Source organism: Danio aesculapii, chromosome 21 (genome assembly GCF_903798145.1).
Source record: "Danio aesculapii chromosome 21, fDanAes4.1, whole genome shotgun sequence".
Classification (NCBI taxonomy): Eukaryota; Metazoa; Chordata; class Actinopteri; order Cypriniformes; family Danionidae; genus Danio; species Danio aesculapii.
Window position 1 is genome coordinate 32,953,543 of NC_079455.1, and position 16,924 is coordinate 32,970,466.

A 16,924-nucleotide genomic window follows, 5' to 3' on the forward strand; every position below is an offset into this window, starting at 1 on the left:
TTATTTATATAGCGCATTTACTGTGTATGGCCATACACCCAAAGCGCTTTACAATCATGAGGGGGGGTCTCTCCATACCACCACCAGTGTACAGAATCCACTTGGATGATGCGAAGGCAGCCACAGGACAACGGCATCAGTACGCTCACCACACGCCAGCTATAGGTGGAGTTGAGCGACAGTGATAGAGCCAATTCAATGGATGGGGATAATTGGGAGGCCAGTAAGGGCCAAATTTGGCCAGGACACCAGGGTTACACCCCTACTCTTTACGAGAAGTGCCATGGGATTTTTAATGACCACAGAGAGTCAGGACCTCAGTTTAACATCTCATCCAAAAGACAGAGCGCACTGACAGTATAGTGTCCCCTTCACTTTAGGACTCGCGGGTTAAGCGCCCCCTGAACACCACTTCCAACAGCAACCAAGTTTTTCTTATGCAATCTCCCATCCAGGTACTGACCAGGTTCAGCCCTGCTTAGCTTCAGTGAGTAACCAGTCATGGGCTGCAGGGTGATATGGCTGTGGCCGTTGTTACTCTTTAAGTAAACAATTTGTGTAAGTTTAACCACTGAAAAAATGTCAGGCAATTTACTTTTGTGTTTGGAGTTGTGGTCTTTCTCTGTTGACATTAGTTTGACCACAACATTCTTAACCACGTCCCCTTTTTCTAGTTTGCTATGTGGGAATGATGCGCAAAAACGAAAGGCCCGCCTCTACTCAATATTCTGTTTCAGTTGGAAGTACATCAACATACAGTGGGTACAGAAAGTATTCATTTTTCACTCTTTGTTATATTGCAGACATTTGCTAAAATCTTTTAAGTTATTTTTTTCCCTGAATGTACACACAGCACCCCATATTGACAGAAAAATACACAATTGTTAACATTTTTGCAGATTTATTAAAAAAGAAAAACTAGAATATCACATGGTCGCATATGGTCCACAGCTAAAATAACGAAGAAGTGACTATTCTTGAATGGCCCATCCAGAGCCCTGACTTAAACCCAATTGAGCATCTCTAGAGACCTAAAAATGACTATCTACCAATGTTGACTGAACTGGAGAGTAGGGCTGTGCCATTAGTCAAATTGAATCGTAAATTGAAGCATTTCAATTAGTTGATCACAAGAGGCTGCGATTATGAAATATATATATGTATTATTTAATTTCCCCCACCCCAAGGAAATGCGTGACTGCCATCTGTGTGTGACTATCTTACTAGCCAATTGAGTGAGCAACTTTTGTTCTGCTCAATCAAAATTGTACAACTAAACTATGCAGAATGCCCACAATAAAAACAAACAAACCGAAAAACAACAACAATACAAACAGGAAAGCGCAGACAAGTGGGATAATGGTGTCAGCTGCTTTAGAAGCAATAACAAATGAATTAATATCAAAGAAAAACAGCATTGGTAATGTGGGAATATTTGAAAGTCACAGACACTGAACAAAAACAGGTAATTTTTAAGAGCTGTCGCAGAATTATTGCCACGACTTACAGAATATTGAGCTAAAGCTTGACTGCCAAAATTAAATCGGAAATCAAACCGCAATCACAATATCTGTCAGAAAAAAAAAATAAAAATGAACTGTTTTCCCCAAATTGCACAGCCCTACTGGAGAGGACATGCAAGGAGGAATGGCAGAGGATCCCCGAATCCAGGTGTGAAAAACTTTCCCAAAAAGGTTTTGGATCTTTCCCAAAAAAAAGACTCATGGCTGTATTAGATCAAAAGAATGCTTCTTCTAAATACTGAGCAAAGGGTCTGAATATATAGGACCATGTGATACTTCAGTTTTTCTTAATAAATTTAATAAATCTGCAAAAATGTCTGCAGTTATGTGTTTTTTATGTCAATATGGGGTGCTGTGTGAACATCAATGAGAAAAACAATGATTTTAGCACATGGCTGCAATATAACAGAGTGAAAAATTTAAGGGGGTCTGAATACTTTCCGTACCTGCTGTTCTTAAACCTCTTTTACTATTGACAAATATTACTAAGCAGTGACACTTATCTATGAATAGCAGTATCACGGTATACTCTAAAACTTTAAACACATTTTAAAACATTCGCACTCACCTGAATGGTAACGATGCGTGGGAGGGGCTGACGTGTGTTTGCCCCGCCTTCTATCGCGATGCCCAGAGTACTGGCGCTTTTGGCCACTCTCACTAAAGTGGACATCGGCTCCAACAGACCCGGCTGTAAGGTAGATTCACAGACCGATTAGAGACAGAATAGGGAAGATGGAGGGAGATAGAAGAGAGACAGGAAAGTAGCAAATCAAAAGAGAGAATGAAAGAGAACAGAGATAGAAAGCAAAGACACATTTGGGCTTTGATGATAGATATTACTTTGCCAAAAATAGGGCCAAAGGAAGTGACTTCTACCCAACCGCTGTGCCCTCAGATATCACTATTCGTTCCCCAACATAAGAAAGCTGGGCGTATAGCTAAAGGACGGCCAAAAGGAAGGACAGGTCTTGATTCAGCACACTGAGATTGGTTTTTCAGAGAGCTGTTGGATCACTGATATGAGATGAGATGAAGTGGATGAGTCAACAAAGATAAAACAGCGAAGGAAAATGAAATGTACGTACCAAAAGGAAACGAAGTGAAAATTAATTGTTAAAAGTCAAGCACTCTCAGTCACAGGAAACAGATTTATGCGAGCGCGCTCTTCTCTTTCACTCTCATTCACACTTTTAATACCATCCCTCCGTCATTAACTCACACATCCATCTCTCTCTCTCTTTCGGTCTCACCGGTTTGGCAGACGTTTCTCCTCCTCCGTGCCCATCCCGAGGGGCTCTGGTGCGGCCGGGGCGTGGGCTGCTATCCTTACTGAGACGTCCTGATTCAGCAATGTCCACACCACTGTCCTCGCTTAGTGTCTGGCCACTGTCTGAGAGCTGTGATAACGTCCCTCCTATGAGAAGATAATGATGATAAGTATGTTTAAAAGCCGTTCGACCGGATCTACTGAAAGTATTTGTGTAAACACGCTACAGTCTCCATCTGTTTGTCCAAGTAAACATGACTGATAATGGGATATTTAAAGGATGAAATATACTTTGAGCATCACCTTTGTCTTTTATCTACAGTTAAAATTGCATTGCCTACTGTAGGTCTTTTAGCGGACAAATAACAGGGTTTATGCAGGCTTCACCAAGTAAAGTTTAACACGTAAGCCCTGGTCAGATCACACGATTTTTATTGTTGGTTGCAAAAGTCACTCTGTCAGATGATGCGATTTTTTTTCTTGATAAAATCTTGAACTGTCGTGGGTAACAAATGTGCCAGATTACATGTTCCTTCATGATCAGTCATCCCGTGCCGTCTACGACGAGTGTTATTTCCCAAAGCAGTCACAAGTGTTTATATAACGATATTTCTACATGTAAAAAAAAATCTTATTTCAATCTCAATAAGCACTGATGCTTGAAGACAACTAATAACTACATTATTTAAGGGCATTCGTCATGGATAGGATCAAACTTACGATTCCTTTTTAATATTAAGATATTTTCTTTAAAATCTAAATGTATATTTTCCTGCCATGTGTTATTTATTAAACACTCCCTTGCCTGAATTTGCCACGAGTCAGACGGAGAAAATGAAAGCACATCAGCACTAAGGATAAATCAGATGCTCAAGACATAATCTTTAAAATAATGACATTTTAAAAAATGTGCAAATATGTAACTGAGATTTGTGATACAATCACAGTAAAGCATTCATTAAATCCTTATATTCCTCAGAGCAAAACAAATTATCCACCCGTATAGTTGAGTAGCGAAGGGGCACAAACAAAAATATAATTTGTATATTTGTCTTGGATAAAAATAAACTTTTTGAAATTTCGTTTGCTATAATTTTTAACTTAATTCTAATGTATCTTTTGTTGATCAGTTATTCATAAACAAGAATAAGAAATAACATTTGAGGTGATGCACTTTAAAACAAGTCCATTATATGCGCCGAAACATGAACTGCCGTGAGATTGTGTTGGTTTGTTAAATAAAATGATAATCTAACCTAAACAGAATTAAAGTGAAATATTCACAGTTTCAGAGAAGCCTATATTAAACTGTTTTCACTATTAATGACGAATTTGAATAAGCAGGAAACGCTTTTGCTATGTATTCGCAGCACTGAACATGTTTGCAGATTACCTCGGAAGAATAAACTCTGTAGAAGGATGAGATAACTCAGAAACTTGTTGTGAGAATTTAGATGTCTGCTTATTTGTGCTAGTCAAAAATAGCTTAAAACACCTTAATATTTGAGGAAAGGTAGTTAAAGTTTGCATAACCGATGATTCATCTTATCCACCTGTGACCCACCCATAAGTAAATATGCATCCTATTTTTGGATTACCTGACCAGCGCATTAATAACAGCACCTGCTGAGATAACCGAGAAATGATGTGCTCCTATTGCACAGTTCGTTGTGAAAAACGAAAAAAAGTTAAACATGCTAGACTTTTTAAGATCGTGTCGTGAGGCATCGCAGATATGGTATCATTGTCATAAACTATGCCACATTACATGAGAAGAAACGATTAAATCTTGTGTCACAACAACCATTTCTAACTTACAAATCTCCACGACACCCTACGTCAAGGAAATCATGGTGAAATCATGACAAATTTGTGTGATCTGACCAGGGCTTTAAGACAATTTCAGACTTTCACAGGAGAAAAGCTAAGGTTTTTTATAACTGCCAGTGGAATTTTTTTATTTGTCCCATTAAAGTTAAAACACACTCATTTCTTAACCACATATTTTAAATAATGTTTTGAAATTCGTTATCTACACATACATTTTTTAGCATAACTTTTCTTTTTTAAAAACTATAATAAACTAAATGCACAACATACATCTACACTGTAAAACCCAACAGTCAACTTTATCAAATGAAATGAGTGTAGTTAACGCAAAATTTAATGAAAGGTAATTCTACTCATTTGAAAAGAGTTTTGAACTCAGAGTTGAAGGTAATGAGTTAATTAAATACCTCATTACTTTAGTTCACAGTACTCGTATAGATAAGTTTTTTTTTTAACTCAAATGGTTTGTAGCAATTGGTTTCCTCAAACAGTTTGAGTTGCCTTAACTTATTGGGTTTTACAGTACTCACTTGGTTTGAGTTCTCTTTATTAATTGGGTTTTATTGTGCTCAAAATCCTTCGTTTACTCAAATGGATTAAGTTCACAGTACTCAGGATTAGTTTTTGAACTTAAATGCTTTGTTGCAATTAGTGTCCTCAAATGGTTTGAGTTACCTTAACTTTTTGGGTTTTACAGTGTATTAAACATGTTATTGTAAGGGAGATAATTAAACCATATTGGTAAATAGAGTTAATATATATTACTTATGTTAAACTCCCTTTTTAATTTCAGAGATGCCCAAACTAAGGCTCGCAGGCTAAAGTTGGCCCATGATAACCTTTGATTTGGCCCACCATCCCATCTGAGAAGAGAGGAACAATGAAAGGGATTAAGAGATTGTCATTTCAAATCTAATGTAACCTTCTGTTTGTTTGTTTTATTGTTAAAAGCTAACTGAGAATAAATGTTTCAATTACATTTTGTTTGTTTAATTTAAATGTAGATACGGTCACCTGACGGATGAGGACAATGCAGAAATTGTGGTGAGCAAGTCAAGGCAAAGGCAGATTCTGCTTGACTAGTGTGTTCAGCATTTAATTTTACTGTTCACTGTTATGTTTTTTATTGCAAAAAGTTTGCATTTTAATAGTGATACAGCATTAGTTATTACAATTTAAAATAATGTTTTTTATTTTTAAGTATTATGAAATAGGTTGAAAAATTACCCATGGCAACTTTAATGTACTACTATAGTTTGGTATATTTACCTTTGGCCCACGGCTCTCAATGATATTTGGTTTCTGGCCCTTTATATGAAAAAGTTTGGGCAGCCCTGTTTTAGATGAATTGTTGGTTGTACCGATTGGGTAGATTTACATGGACAAAGTAAAATTAAGACCTGTTCAAAAGTATTTAAGCTTACATCTCAGTGAATTTAAGACTTAAGGCCTAAAATTTCATTTTTTGAAATGTAAGACATTGTAAGACTTTTTAAGACCCACTGCGTGTAGGACACACTGAGCTACAAAAAAAAAAAAAAAAAACAGGCTTAAAGGGATAGTTCACCCAAAACTTGATTTGTGCAATTTTCATTCTTCTGTTGAACATAAAAGAGGGTATTTTTAATGTTGAAAACATAAGTATACATTTGTTGGAAGCATTTACTTTCATAGAACATTTTGTTTTGTGTTCAACAAAAGAAAAGAATACATATTTTCATTTTTTAGGTGAACTATACTGTACCTTTAAAGAGCTCAGATGCATCTGCAAAGTTTAAGCTTGAAATACCTCGAAATATTATTATAACGTGCTGTTAATGCCCCTATTTTTTGTGTATGTTGTGTTTTTTAAATGCAAATGAGCTGCTATTTCCCCTCCCCCGTCCAGAAGAAGGTGGGCCTTTACAGCTTGTGCAGTTAAACTGCGGTCACACTAGAGTGAGCTTGCGAAATTATGTAGTATAGGCGCTGCGAAAAGGGGCCGGATTAAACAAGATGATTAGACATTTAAAAATGTGAGTGATTGGTCCATATTTAAATTTTCTGTCCAGAGAGGTCATGTTTTGATACTTGATTGTTCTCACGCAGTCAAGTGATACGATTTCACAGGTTAGAGTTCACCAAGCTTGAACTTTGCAATGCAACGAACTGCGAAACTTGTCACATGAGCTTGCGTTTCTAGTCTGACGCATTCGCGTACGTATGAATGGAAGTCTATGGGGAGAAATGTCCATTGTGACTGCAGCTTTACTTAACTCCATAGGTCTCAAACTCAATTCCTGGAGGGACGCAGCTCTGCACAGTTTTGCTCCAACCCTTATCAAACTACCAGATCCAACTGATTAAGGTGTTCAAGACTCATCTGAACATACAGATATGAAGTGTGCACACAGAATTTCTGTTTTCAGAAAACTATTATGTGAGTATTAAACTTGACGACGAAACACAAGTTCACAGAATGCTGGTTAGTTTTGTAAATGCAAACAGTTGTGCCAGAACTCAGATATACATCAGTATATTAGCTATATAAAAAGAGTTATTTTAGGCAAAGACATATAACACAATACTAACAAGTCAGCCAATCCCTTCTGGTTGGAAATTATTATAAATGTGAAGTTTTTTGACGTGTATTCTCTGAGGAAAACGGGTTTGCACAAGTTCAGAAACAGCGTTTACTGAGATTTATATATTGAGTCTACTCCCTTTAGAGTAGACCTTGTGCTTTCTATCTTTGCAGATCTTTTTCATGCTCAAAGCAGCAACATTATGCACTAAAGAATTGAAAGTGTTAGAAGGACGCTTTTAAGGCTGGAATACCCTACACTTTTGGCCAGATTTGCAGTCTGAAGTAGTCAGCTCTAGTTGCTGAAATTCATTACCTGTCTGGAGATTTTGGTCAGTGGAAGTTGACAGATTTCACTGCAAATTATGCATGATGGGCCCAGGCTTCACTTTTTAAGCTTCAGGCTATGATTCAATCTAGTCTGAGGTTTGATATTTTGAGCTGATTTTAGAACTTTTAATGTTTTCATTTGTCATGTGCAGCGAAGCTCAAGAGTTGTTGAGTTTGTTTTGAGCCAATTTTACCTGACATATTGTGTGTGGTATATTTTACATAGTGTTGTGTAGCATATTCCAGCTTTGTATGAATTTTAGTTGGGCCGTGTATAAACAATTAGACCAATTTTAGTATCTTGATGTTCAGTGATGACAAATATTTGGTCAAAATAAATTCTGACACATTTTCACTCTAAAACACAACAATAATGTGAGTTACAATTACATAATCTGACATATTAACAATCATAACAGACAAAAATAGTAAGTACAGTCTAAAGCTGGCATAAAGCACTTTAGTATATATTTTAAAGACAAATTAGCCAGATGAGTACAGATAGATTTAAAGTTTATTTAATATATTTTTACATCTCACACTGTCAGAAATAAAGTTACACAAGTTGTCCATATTAGTACCTTAAAGATCCATATTATATACAGTATTCCTATACACAAGGGCAGACTTAGTTTTTCTTTTCTTTTTCTTTGGTTTTTCTTTTATTTATTTATTTATTTATTTATTTATTTATTTATTTATTTATTTATTTATTTATTTATTTATTTATTTTCCTGTATTTTTTTTGCCATTCAATCTTCTTTTCTTATTTTATCCTAATGAACTCTCCACATTTTAAATGATTCATTTTCTTAAAATAAATTTGAAATACTTAAATTAAAATGAACTAAAATATATATTTAAAAAAACGTATATAAATTTGACTGCTGGACTGCTCCATGATTGGGAATTGTCGACAACCTTGTGCAGATGAAATAACAATGTTTTATTTTATAATATTACTATTACATAACATTACATCACATTATTGTAATGATATTATATTTTATTGTAAAATTACAAATATTTAATATTTAAATAATTATTAATATTTAAAATAATTTTTATATTTAAAAAAGTAATTGGTTTGACCCTTACCATACAAAATATGATAGAAATCGATGTTATATGCAGTTTATATGTATAATTTATACTTCTAGGTATTTATTGGGGGCCCCATACTTCCTGGAGCCCTATACGGCCGCTTACCTCACTTACTGGTTAAATCTGCACCTGCCTATACATTTAAAAAGGTAAACTATAGTACTAAACAGCAAAAAGCAGTCCAATGCACTCGGAAAAATGTGGAAAAGTATTTAAAAAGATATATTTTATATTTTCAAATATTTTTCGAGTGCCTTGGACTGACTTTTGCTGTTTATTCTGATGAGTTTCTTACTCAAAGAGTACCAACACATAATTTTAACTGCCCCTCAGCACAGTTTGTTTGATTCTGGTAAACTATTGTACTCTTTATGTACTAATTTGCACTGTTTGAGTGTATGCTAAATTTTAGTCTGTGTAAATCCTGTCATTTTTATCAATTCAGGACTTATTTAGTCTTGCGGACTACAACTGTATCATTAGTTTAATCTTATTTTGTTCAAATTATTGCAAGTCGTTTTGGACAAAAGCGTCTGGTAGACTAAATGTAATTTAATGTATTACCACGTCACCACTTTCAAAATCAATTCTCCCCCAAAAATAGCAATTTATGCCTTTTTTTAATTATAACCACAGGTGGAAAGAGTACTGAAAAATCATACTCAAGTAAAAGTACCATTACTTGCAAATAGAGTAAAAGTATCTGTTGTAAATATTACTTTAAGTATGAGTAAAAAGTACTTTTAAAAGTACTCAAGAGTAGCGAGTATTCCGCTGTGAAAAGCTGATGCATTTGCATATAATTTGTGGATGTGTGTAAACGTAACATTCTGTAGTGCATTTAGTTATTGCCCAGCAGCTACACAATGTCATAAGATGTTAATATTAGGTCAGATTTAGGTCGTGACATCAGGTGACCAAAATTCAATGTCTAGCCAGCATCTAAGGACATTGTTTTTTATGATGTCAAAAAATGACATCAAATGAAGTTGATATTTGATGACCAGAATCCAACGTCGAGCCAACATCTTAAAACAACGTCACATTGACGTCAAAATACTGACATATATATGACATCGGTATGGCAACCGAAATCCAATGTCTGATAGACGTCATAGTGGTAACATGCTCACAAAGTCAAGCTGTAACATCTTTAGATGTTGATATTTGGTTGATTGTAGGTTGGATGTTGGACATTGATGTCAGCCTGATGTTGAGTTCTGATGTTAACCCGATTTTCATTTCCAAACAAACTGCAACGTCCCCATGACGTTAGGGTACAACGTCAATCTAATGTTGACGTCTTGTGCCTGCTGGATGTTTAAGGCCATTTCGTTCATCATACAGTAAACATCCGTCGTCATCTCATCAGTGACATGCATCTAAACAGTCTGGATCATTGCGTGTGACCATTTTGGACATCTAGTTGGACACTTTTAATGCTTCCAAACTGTTTTCTGCAATATAAAGGGCCCATGTCTTGAGGTAGTTCAGTATGATGTGATTTACCTTCTATGTGCGACTTGATCGGACAGGAATCACAGGACTGATTTTTGGCTAAACTTTGTTGATCTCCATAGACAAGAAAAAATAAAGCAGTGACTGCAGGTTGAAGGAAAATCGTGGAGTAAAAGCACCGATACAGCACTAAAAATGTACTCAAGGGAAAGTAAAAGTACACATTTTTAAAACTACTTAGTAAATTACAATTCCTGAGAAAAACTACTCACAGTAATTTATATAATTAATTTTTATAATTAATATATTTGTTACTTTACACCACTGATTATAACTCAGGTTTAAATCCTAGAAGTGGTTATTTTATCCATGAAACCCAAAAAGAAAGTCAATAAATGCTTAAATGTCCATATCTGTCTGAGTGATTCATTTAAAAATGAACATTCCCCCTTTTTTTTTTGCAGATAATGATTTTTTTCAGCATTGAATGGCTGAAAATAACTAGATGGGATAGAAACCGACAGCTGGTTAATGATTTATTAAAGATCCGCAGCTGCCGCACAAGGCATCAGATCTGGCCAGTTCTCACCTCGAGCCTGTGGCAGCGGCCGGACCTCGTTCACATCGGGCTCTGCGTTGGGCCTGTGCACCTCCACCATCACAAAATGCTGATTGGACGCTGGGGAGGAAGGGGTGGGTTTATCCGGGCAAGAGGGTGGAGGCAGAGGTGGAGGCGGAGGAGGAGGCGGACCGGGCGGAGCGGGTACATTCGGTGCAGGTGGAGGAATTAGAGATGAGGACTGAACAGGCTTCGCTTTATTAGGAGACTGGACTCTTGGAAAAGGTCCGATTAGATGCTGACTCACGACTGAGAGCTGAGATGCTGGGACGTCTACTTTGAGGGTGCCAGGAGGAGACATGAAAGCTTTGGGTGCTTTAGGGTGTTTGGACTCTCTGGTGTGGGAACGAGAAGGAGCGGTGAAGTACAGGCCCGATTGGGAAGAGCTGGAAGAGGGACGTTTGCTAAGTGTGGCTTTTCGACTGGGACGCCGCTGGAGCCCTGGGGGAGGAGGAGGTTTAAAGGAAGGAGGAGAATCTGAGGTGGAATGAACCTCATCCTAGGATGAAAGAGGAGAACGTTAGTGATGCCGTTCGTTTTTGTGTTATGAAAGGAGATCAGTTAGAGATTCAGTAAGTTATAACACAGCATTTTCACATACACACCCAAACATATAAAACAGGACAAACACTATTGATTCGAGGACAAGAGTGATCTGCTCATTCAGACCAAAAACAAAACAAAGCAAAAAAATAGGATATGAACAAACTCATGGTGAGCATAAATCAGATGAATGATGTGTCAAGAAACAGAAATGTGAATAATTTGCGCCTTATATATTTATTTTCTGTGGAAACTTTGCCTACACTTGCACCTGTGGAAGCTCCTGATAGAGCTGATAGGGTTTCATCAGATTTCCAACAGGAAACTCTCTGAGAAAAAGCCCAATCTCTCTCAGCCATCTCTCTTACAACGAGTGACAGCGGCATCATTGCATCTATTGCTCTGTTTCCTTCAAACAACCATCAGCTGTCTGAGCAGTCAAGCCTTTACTACTGTTTGAGACAGAGCTGGGCAGCATGACAGTGTAAAATGTGTCAACCGGGAGCGATATTTTGCTATACTGTGCTGTTGCAGATAGTACATTCTCATCAATGTGCAGGGCTGCTCTACTTGTGTTATCTTCACTGATTATTAATGTATGTTATCTACACATGGCAGCAGCAAGAAACATGAAATAGTGTATAAATAAAGATTAGGACTGATGATTTTGGTGCATGTGAAGAATTGTTATTCAGTTTTTTAATAATTTGGCCTTTAGCTTGCTAACCAACATCGCAGATAATGTAGAATGTGGGGTCAAAACTGTTTATTAAAGTGTGTGTGTGCTTACACCGTACAGCCTCAATTTGGAGAATGTTGTATTATAATGGCAATATAAATCTCAGTTAGTAAAATAAAACCTTTAGGTCGAGGTGATAAAATGACTTACTGAAATCAAATAAATAATTTTTTTATATATAAAACAAGTAAAAAATAAAAACAAAAATCACAAAAAAATTATACAGCTGACAAAACACTATAAATGCTAGTAAAATTCTATTAAAAACGTTAAATAAAAATAGCAAAATTATTATATAAATTTAAAGTATTTATTAATTGCGCATGCACATTGTATGTGTTTTTGGAATTAGAAGTAATATTACTAAAATAGATTTGATCTTTTTTATATCCCATATACAATATTCCACTGGCTGGATCTAACTTTGAATAAACATTACAGCTATACAGTTAAGTGAAATTAAAATTAAAATAATTTATTTTTATATAGCATTTGCAAGATCTAACTTTTATTCAATATACACTCAGCGGCCACTTTATTAGGTACACCTTACTAGTACTGGTATGGATCCCCTGTTGCCTTAAACTGTCTTAATCGTTCGTGACATTGATTTAACTCACATTCCGCCACATCCCAAAGGTGCTCTATTGGATTGAGTTCTGGGCATTGTGGAGGCCAATTGAGTACAGTGAACTCATTGTCATGTTCAAGAAACCAGTCTAAGATGATTTGCGCTTTATGACATGGCGTGTTATCCTGCTGGAAGTAGCCATCAGAAGATGGGTACATTGTGGTCATCAAGGGATGGACATGATCAGCAACAATACTCAGATAGGCTGTGGCTTGACACGATGATCAATTGTTACTGATGGGCCCAAAGTGGGCCAAGAAAATATCCCCCACACCATTACAGTACCACCACCAGTCTGAACCGTGGATACAAGGCAGGATGGATCCATGCTTTCATGTTGTTGACACCAAATTCTGACCCGACCATCTGAATGAATCAGCAGAAATCGAAACTCAAACCAGACAACATATTCCAATCTTCTGTTGTCCAATTTTGGTGACCCCGTGTGAATTGTAGCCTCAGTTTCCTGTTCTTAGCTGACAGGAGTGGCACCTGGTGTGGTCTTTTGCTGCTGTAGCCCATCTGCCTCAAGGCTGGAAGTGTCCAGAGATGCTCATCTGCATATCTCGGTTGTAAGGAGTGGTTATTTGAGTTACTGTTGCCTTTCTATCAACTCGGACCAGTCTGGCCATTCTCATCTGACCTCTTGCATCAACAAGGCATTTTGCACCAACATAACTGCCACTCACTGGATATTTTCTCTTTTTCTGACCATTCTCTGTAAACCCTAGATATTGTTGTGCGGGAAAATCCCAGTAGATCAGCAGTTTCTGAAATACTCAGACCAGCCTGTCTGGCACTAACAATGACTAACCATGCCACATTCAAAGTCATTTAAATCAACTTTCTTCCCCATTCTGATGCTCGGTTTAAACTGCAGCTGATCATCTTGATCATGTCTACATGCCTAAATGCATTGAGATGCTGCCATGTGATTGACTGATTCAAAATTTGATTTAACGAGCAGTAGGACAGGTGTACCTAATAAAGTGGCCGGTGAGTGTATATCATGTGCAGCAATTACAGCTGTTATATAAAATATATATACTCAGTATAATTAAAATAATTTGTTGTTGCTTATTTTATATTGTATTCACGTTTCATATGATTGCTAAACTACATAAATCCCTACTTCCTCTTAACATTTGGTCATAGTGCCCAGCCCTGTGTGGAGAGTTTCAATATCTGAATTTCATACAAAAGCCATCATCGCACTGGTCATAATCTGCCGCTGGTCATTTTCAAGGAGTTCAATTCCAGGCCTCACAATGCCCTCCATTTGGCGGCTCGGCAACACTGCCCTTTTCCTCTCTGTTCTCCCTCTTTTCTCATTCCTGCTCTCCTCGAAACTGATGGCTTACCAGAGAGATGTCTGGCAGGGCATTGCTGTGCTCCAGAGACCCCTGTTCCCCGTTATTCTCCGCCACACCGTCGTTCTGGGAGAGAGAAAACCACAACAACAGACTATGAACAAATGAGACTCACAGCTGTGTGTTTATCCACTAAACAAATGCTCACTTCAAATTACAATTTGTCGAGGGCCCATTTTACAGAGGGGCATTGAAACACAATTGCATTTACAATCCGACATTTCAATCTCATTTTCTTTCCAACAAGCATAAACCACACAGAGAGCAGGAAAAGCGCTGATTTGATGTGTCTGTATAATATGGCAAAACTTTTAATATGTGTTTATATACCGATTTCAGCCGATTTTGAGCGACCTTAGGTGTCTTGTGATGTTATTGCGACTCGCATTCAGCCAATTTGTAGCTGATGTGGACTGTGTGTGCTAAATTAGTTGCTCAGTTCTTACGACCAGTCAGGGTCAATGCTTGTCTAAAGCATTGCGCTGCCGAGACCTCTATAGTGTCGTCAGCCAATCATATTTAGCTTGGATTGGCTAGCATCTGCAAAAGTATATTTGTATAAAGTGATCTAATTGGTTGACAACTTCATTGGTGCTAGAAAAGTTGAAAAATTTTCAACTTCATCAGTGAACAACGGACACAACGGACCCAACGTGACTCGGCGAACCCATTCTATGGAATTCAGCTCCATTCAAAGTCAATAGGAAGTATTAAAGGAGATGCTGGATATGAACAAGGCATTAGTGGTAACACTTTACTGGAAGGGTTGTTCATAAGACACCTGTCATGACACCTTTATAATCATGACACAATACATTATGAATGCTTTTGACAAATGTGGATAAAGATGTCATTGTTTGAAATGCCTTGGACGCTGGGGAGGAAGCGGCGGGCAACTTGACATAATCAAATACTAACCAAGGTTCATTGGAAAAATGTGCCCAGGACTACATTTTTGAGAACTAACAAATATGTAGCCTGGACGTTTTCTTGCAGTGTTTGTTTCCACAAATCCCCCAGAGGGCACTGTGTGGATTTTTGACAATCTCTAATACGTTTCTGTGGCACGTTTTCTCATATGTGTCATTTCTCATAAATCCACCAAAGGCCGCTGTGAACATTACTGCAAATATTAAAACTTTCCTTGAACACATCCGTGAGAGAAGCCGGTCGACTTATGCAAAACAGATCAGCTTGATATCGACTGACCCAGTCATCTCAGTCACTAAAGCTCAATTCCAAGAACGCAGAGAACAGACTTGCGTTCTTGTGTAGATTGTTCCTGCCAAGTTACCTCAGAAGAACAAACTTGGGAGACCGCAAGAACAGAGAATGCGTCCCGTATAATATGAGATGCTGCGTTCTTCCTGATGGTCACATGACCTCCACACGTTTTTAAATGGAAAATTATTTAAACATTACAGAATTCATTCAACGATTTATTGTTTTTCCCTTTTTCACAATATATACCATGCATAAAAACCTTACAAATATACTTTGCAAAATACAAATAAAACTAATTTTAATACAAATTTCAGCAAATAAACACCTTTAATGTGTTTATGCCTTTATTAAGATTTTTATTGTGAATGTTTACTTTCACAGTCTCATTTAGTAAAACTCCTGAGATAAACAAGTTCCCAGCAGGCACACAACGTTAATATTAGCTTAGATTTATGTCTTGAAGTCAGGTGACCAAAATTCAATGTCTAGCCAGTGTCTAAGCACAACGTTATTTTGACATCCAATAATGACGTCAAATTATGATATTTGGTTGATTTTACGTTGTGTTGGAAAGTGACCATAATTCAACATTTTTTATAGATGTCATAGTGATAACGTTCACACAACGTCAAGGTGTAACATGATTGGACGTTGATATTTGGTTGATTTTAGGTTGGATGTTGGACATTGATGTCAGCCTGTCGTTGGGTTGTGACGTCAATCCGATTTTCATTTCTAAACAAAATCCAGCGTCCCATGATGTTGGAGTACGTTAAGGTACAACGTCAATATGACGTCATGCTGACGTCCTGTGCCTGCAGGGTTAAATCTCTGAACTTTAATTATAACTATTTAAGATGCTGCACTTCCCACTTCCTTTATTTAGCCGCAATGACTTCTCGTGCTTTTTTGGGTTTCGTTTTGCTGGGTTTGTGAAACCGTTGTTTGTTGGACTCGAACCCGGTCTGCTCCGCTCCACCTCCCAAGACTGGCGCCGTATGTAGCGAGCTACTGAGGAATCCAGTCACACTGGAAAAGCTGATCATACGAAGGTAAGTAATGAGGGGTGCCGCCCCGTATCGTTGGATTTACACATAAATTGCAGCAATATGTACCCGTGAGCACATATTTGTCGGATCTCAAAAATGTACACCAGGATACATTTTCCCAATGAGCCTGAGTTGCCTTTAGCAAAGAACATGCTTTTTTTCACTAACGTACTGAACTGCTCAAAGAGCAGTCGATTATGGTTCCAGTGGTGTTTCCACGTGAGCCTGGAATGGCGCGGCTTGATTACAAACCGTTCTCTGCCTGGAATTCTAGGCACAGTTAGACAACCATGCTGGATTGGTAGGGTGCAAATTAGCATGACATCTCCACTCTGTTGCCAGGCTGCCAGTTTCTCCATAGCTGGCTAGTTGGACACATGATTATTTATTTATTTGAAGTAATTATCAGAAAAAAGGAGTGCCAAAAACAGAAATATCTGATCATTGTCCATAACAATGATCATTGCATTCACATTGCATTTACATTGCATTCACACAGTTAATGGTCTCATGAAATGCTTTGGTAACACTTTACAATAAGGTTCATTAGTTAATGCATTTACTAACATGAACTAATCATGATCAACACTTGTACAGCATTTATTAATCATAATTGAACATTTACTAATGCATTATTAACATCCAAGTCCATGTTTGTTAACATTAGTTAA

The 16,924-nt window shown here is 37.3% G+C and overlaps 1 protein-coding gene across 1 annotated transcript in view; it reads right to left on the bottom strand.

Moving 5' to 3' along the window:
* Positions 1–16,924, bottom strand: part of LOC130215061 (whirlin-like) — a 51,287-nt gene that overhangs the window by 10,368 nt on the left and 23,995 nt on the right. Inside the window, exons 5-8 of the mRNA XM_056446948.1 lie at positions 13,972–14,046; positions 10,668–11,196; positions 2,777–2,940; positions 2,092–2,214 (exon numbers count right to left, since the gene is read on the bottom strand). Coding sequence (XP_056302923.1) covers positions 2,092–2,214; positions 2,777–2,940; positions 10,668–11,196; positions 13,972–14,046 — 891 coding nt within the window. The remainder of the gene's footprint in view (positions 1–2,091; positions 2,215–2,776; positions 2,941–10,667; positions 11,197–13,971; positions 14,047–16,924) is intronic.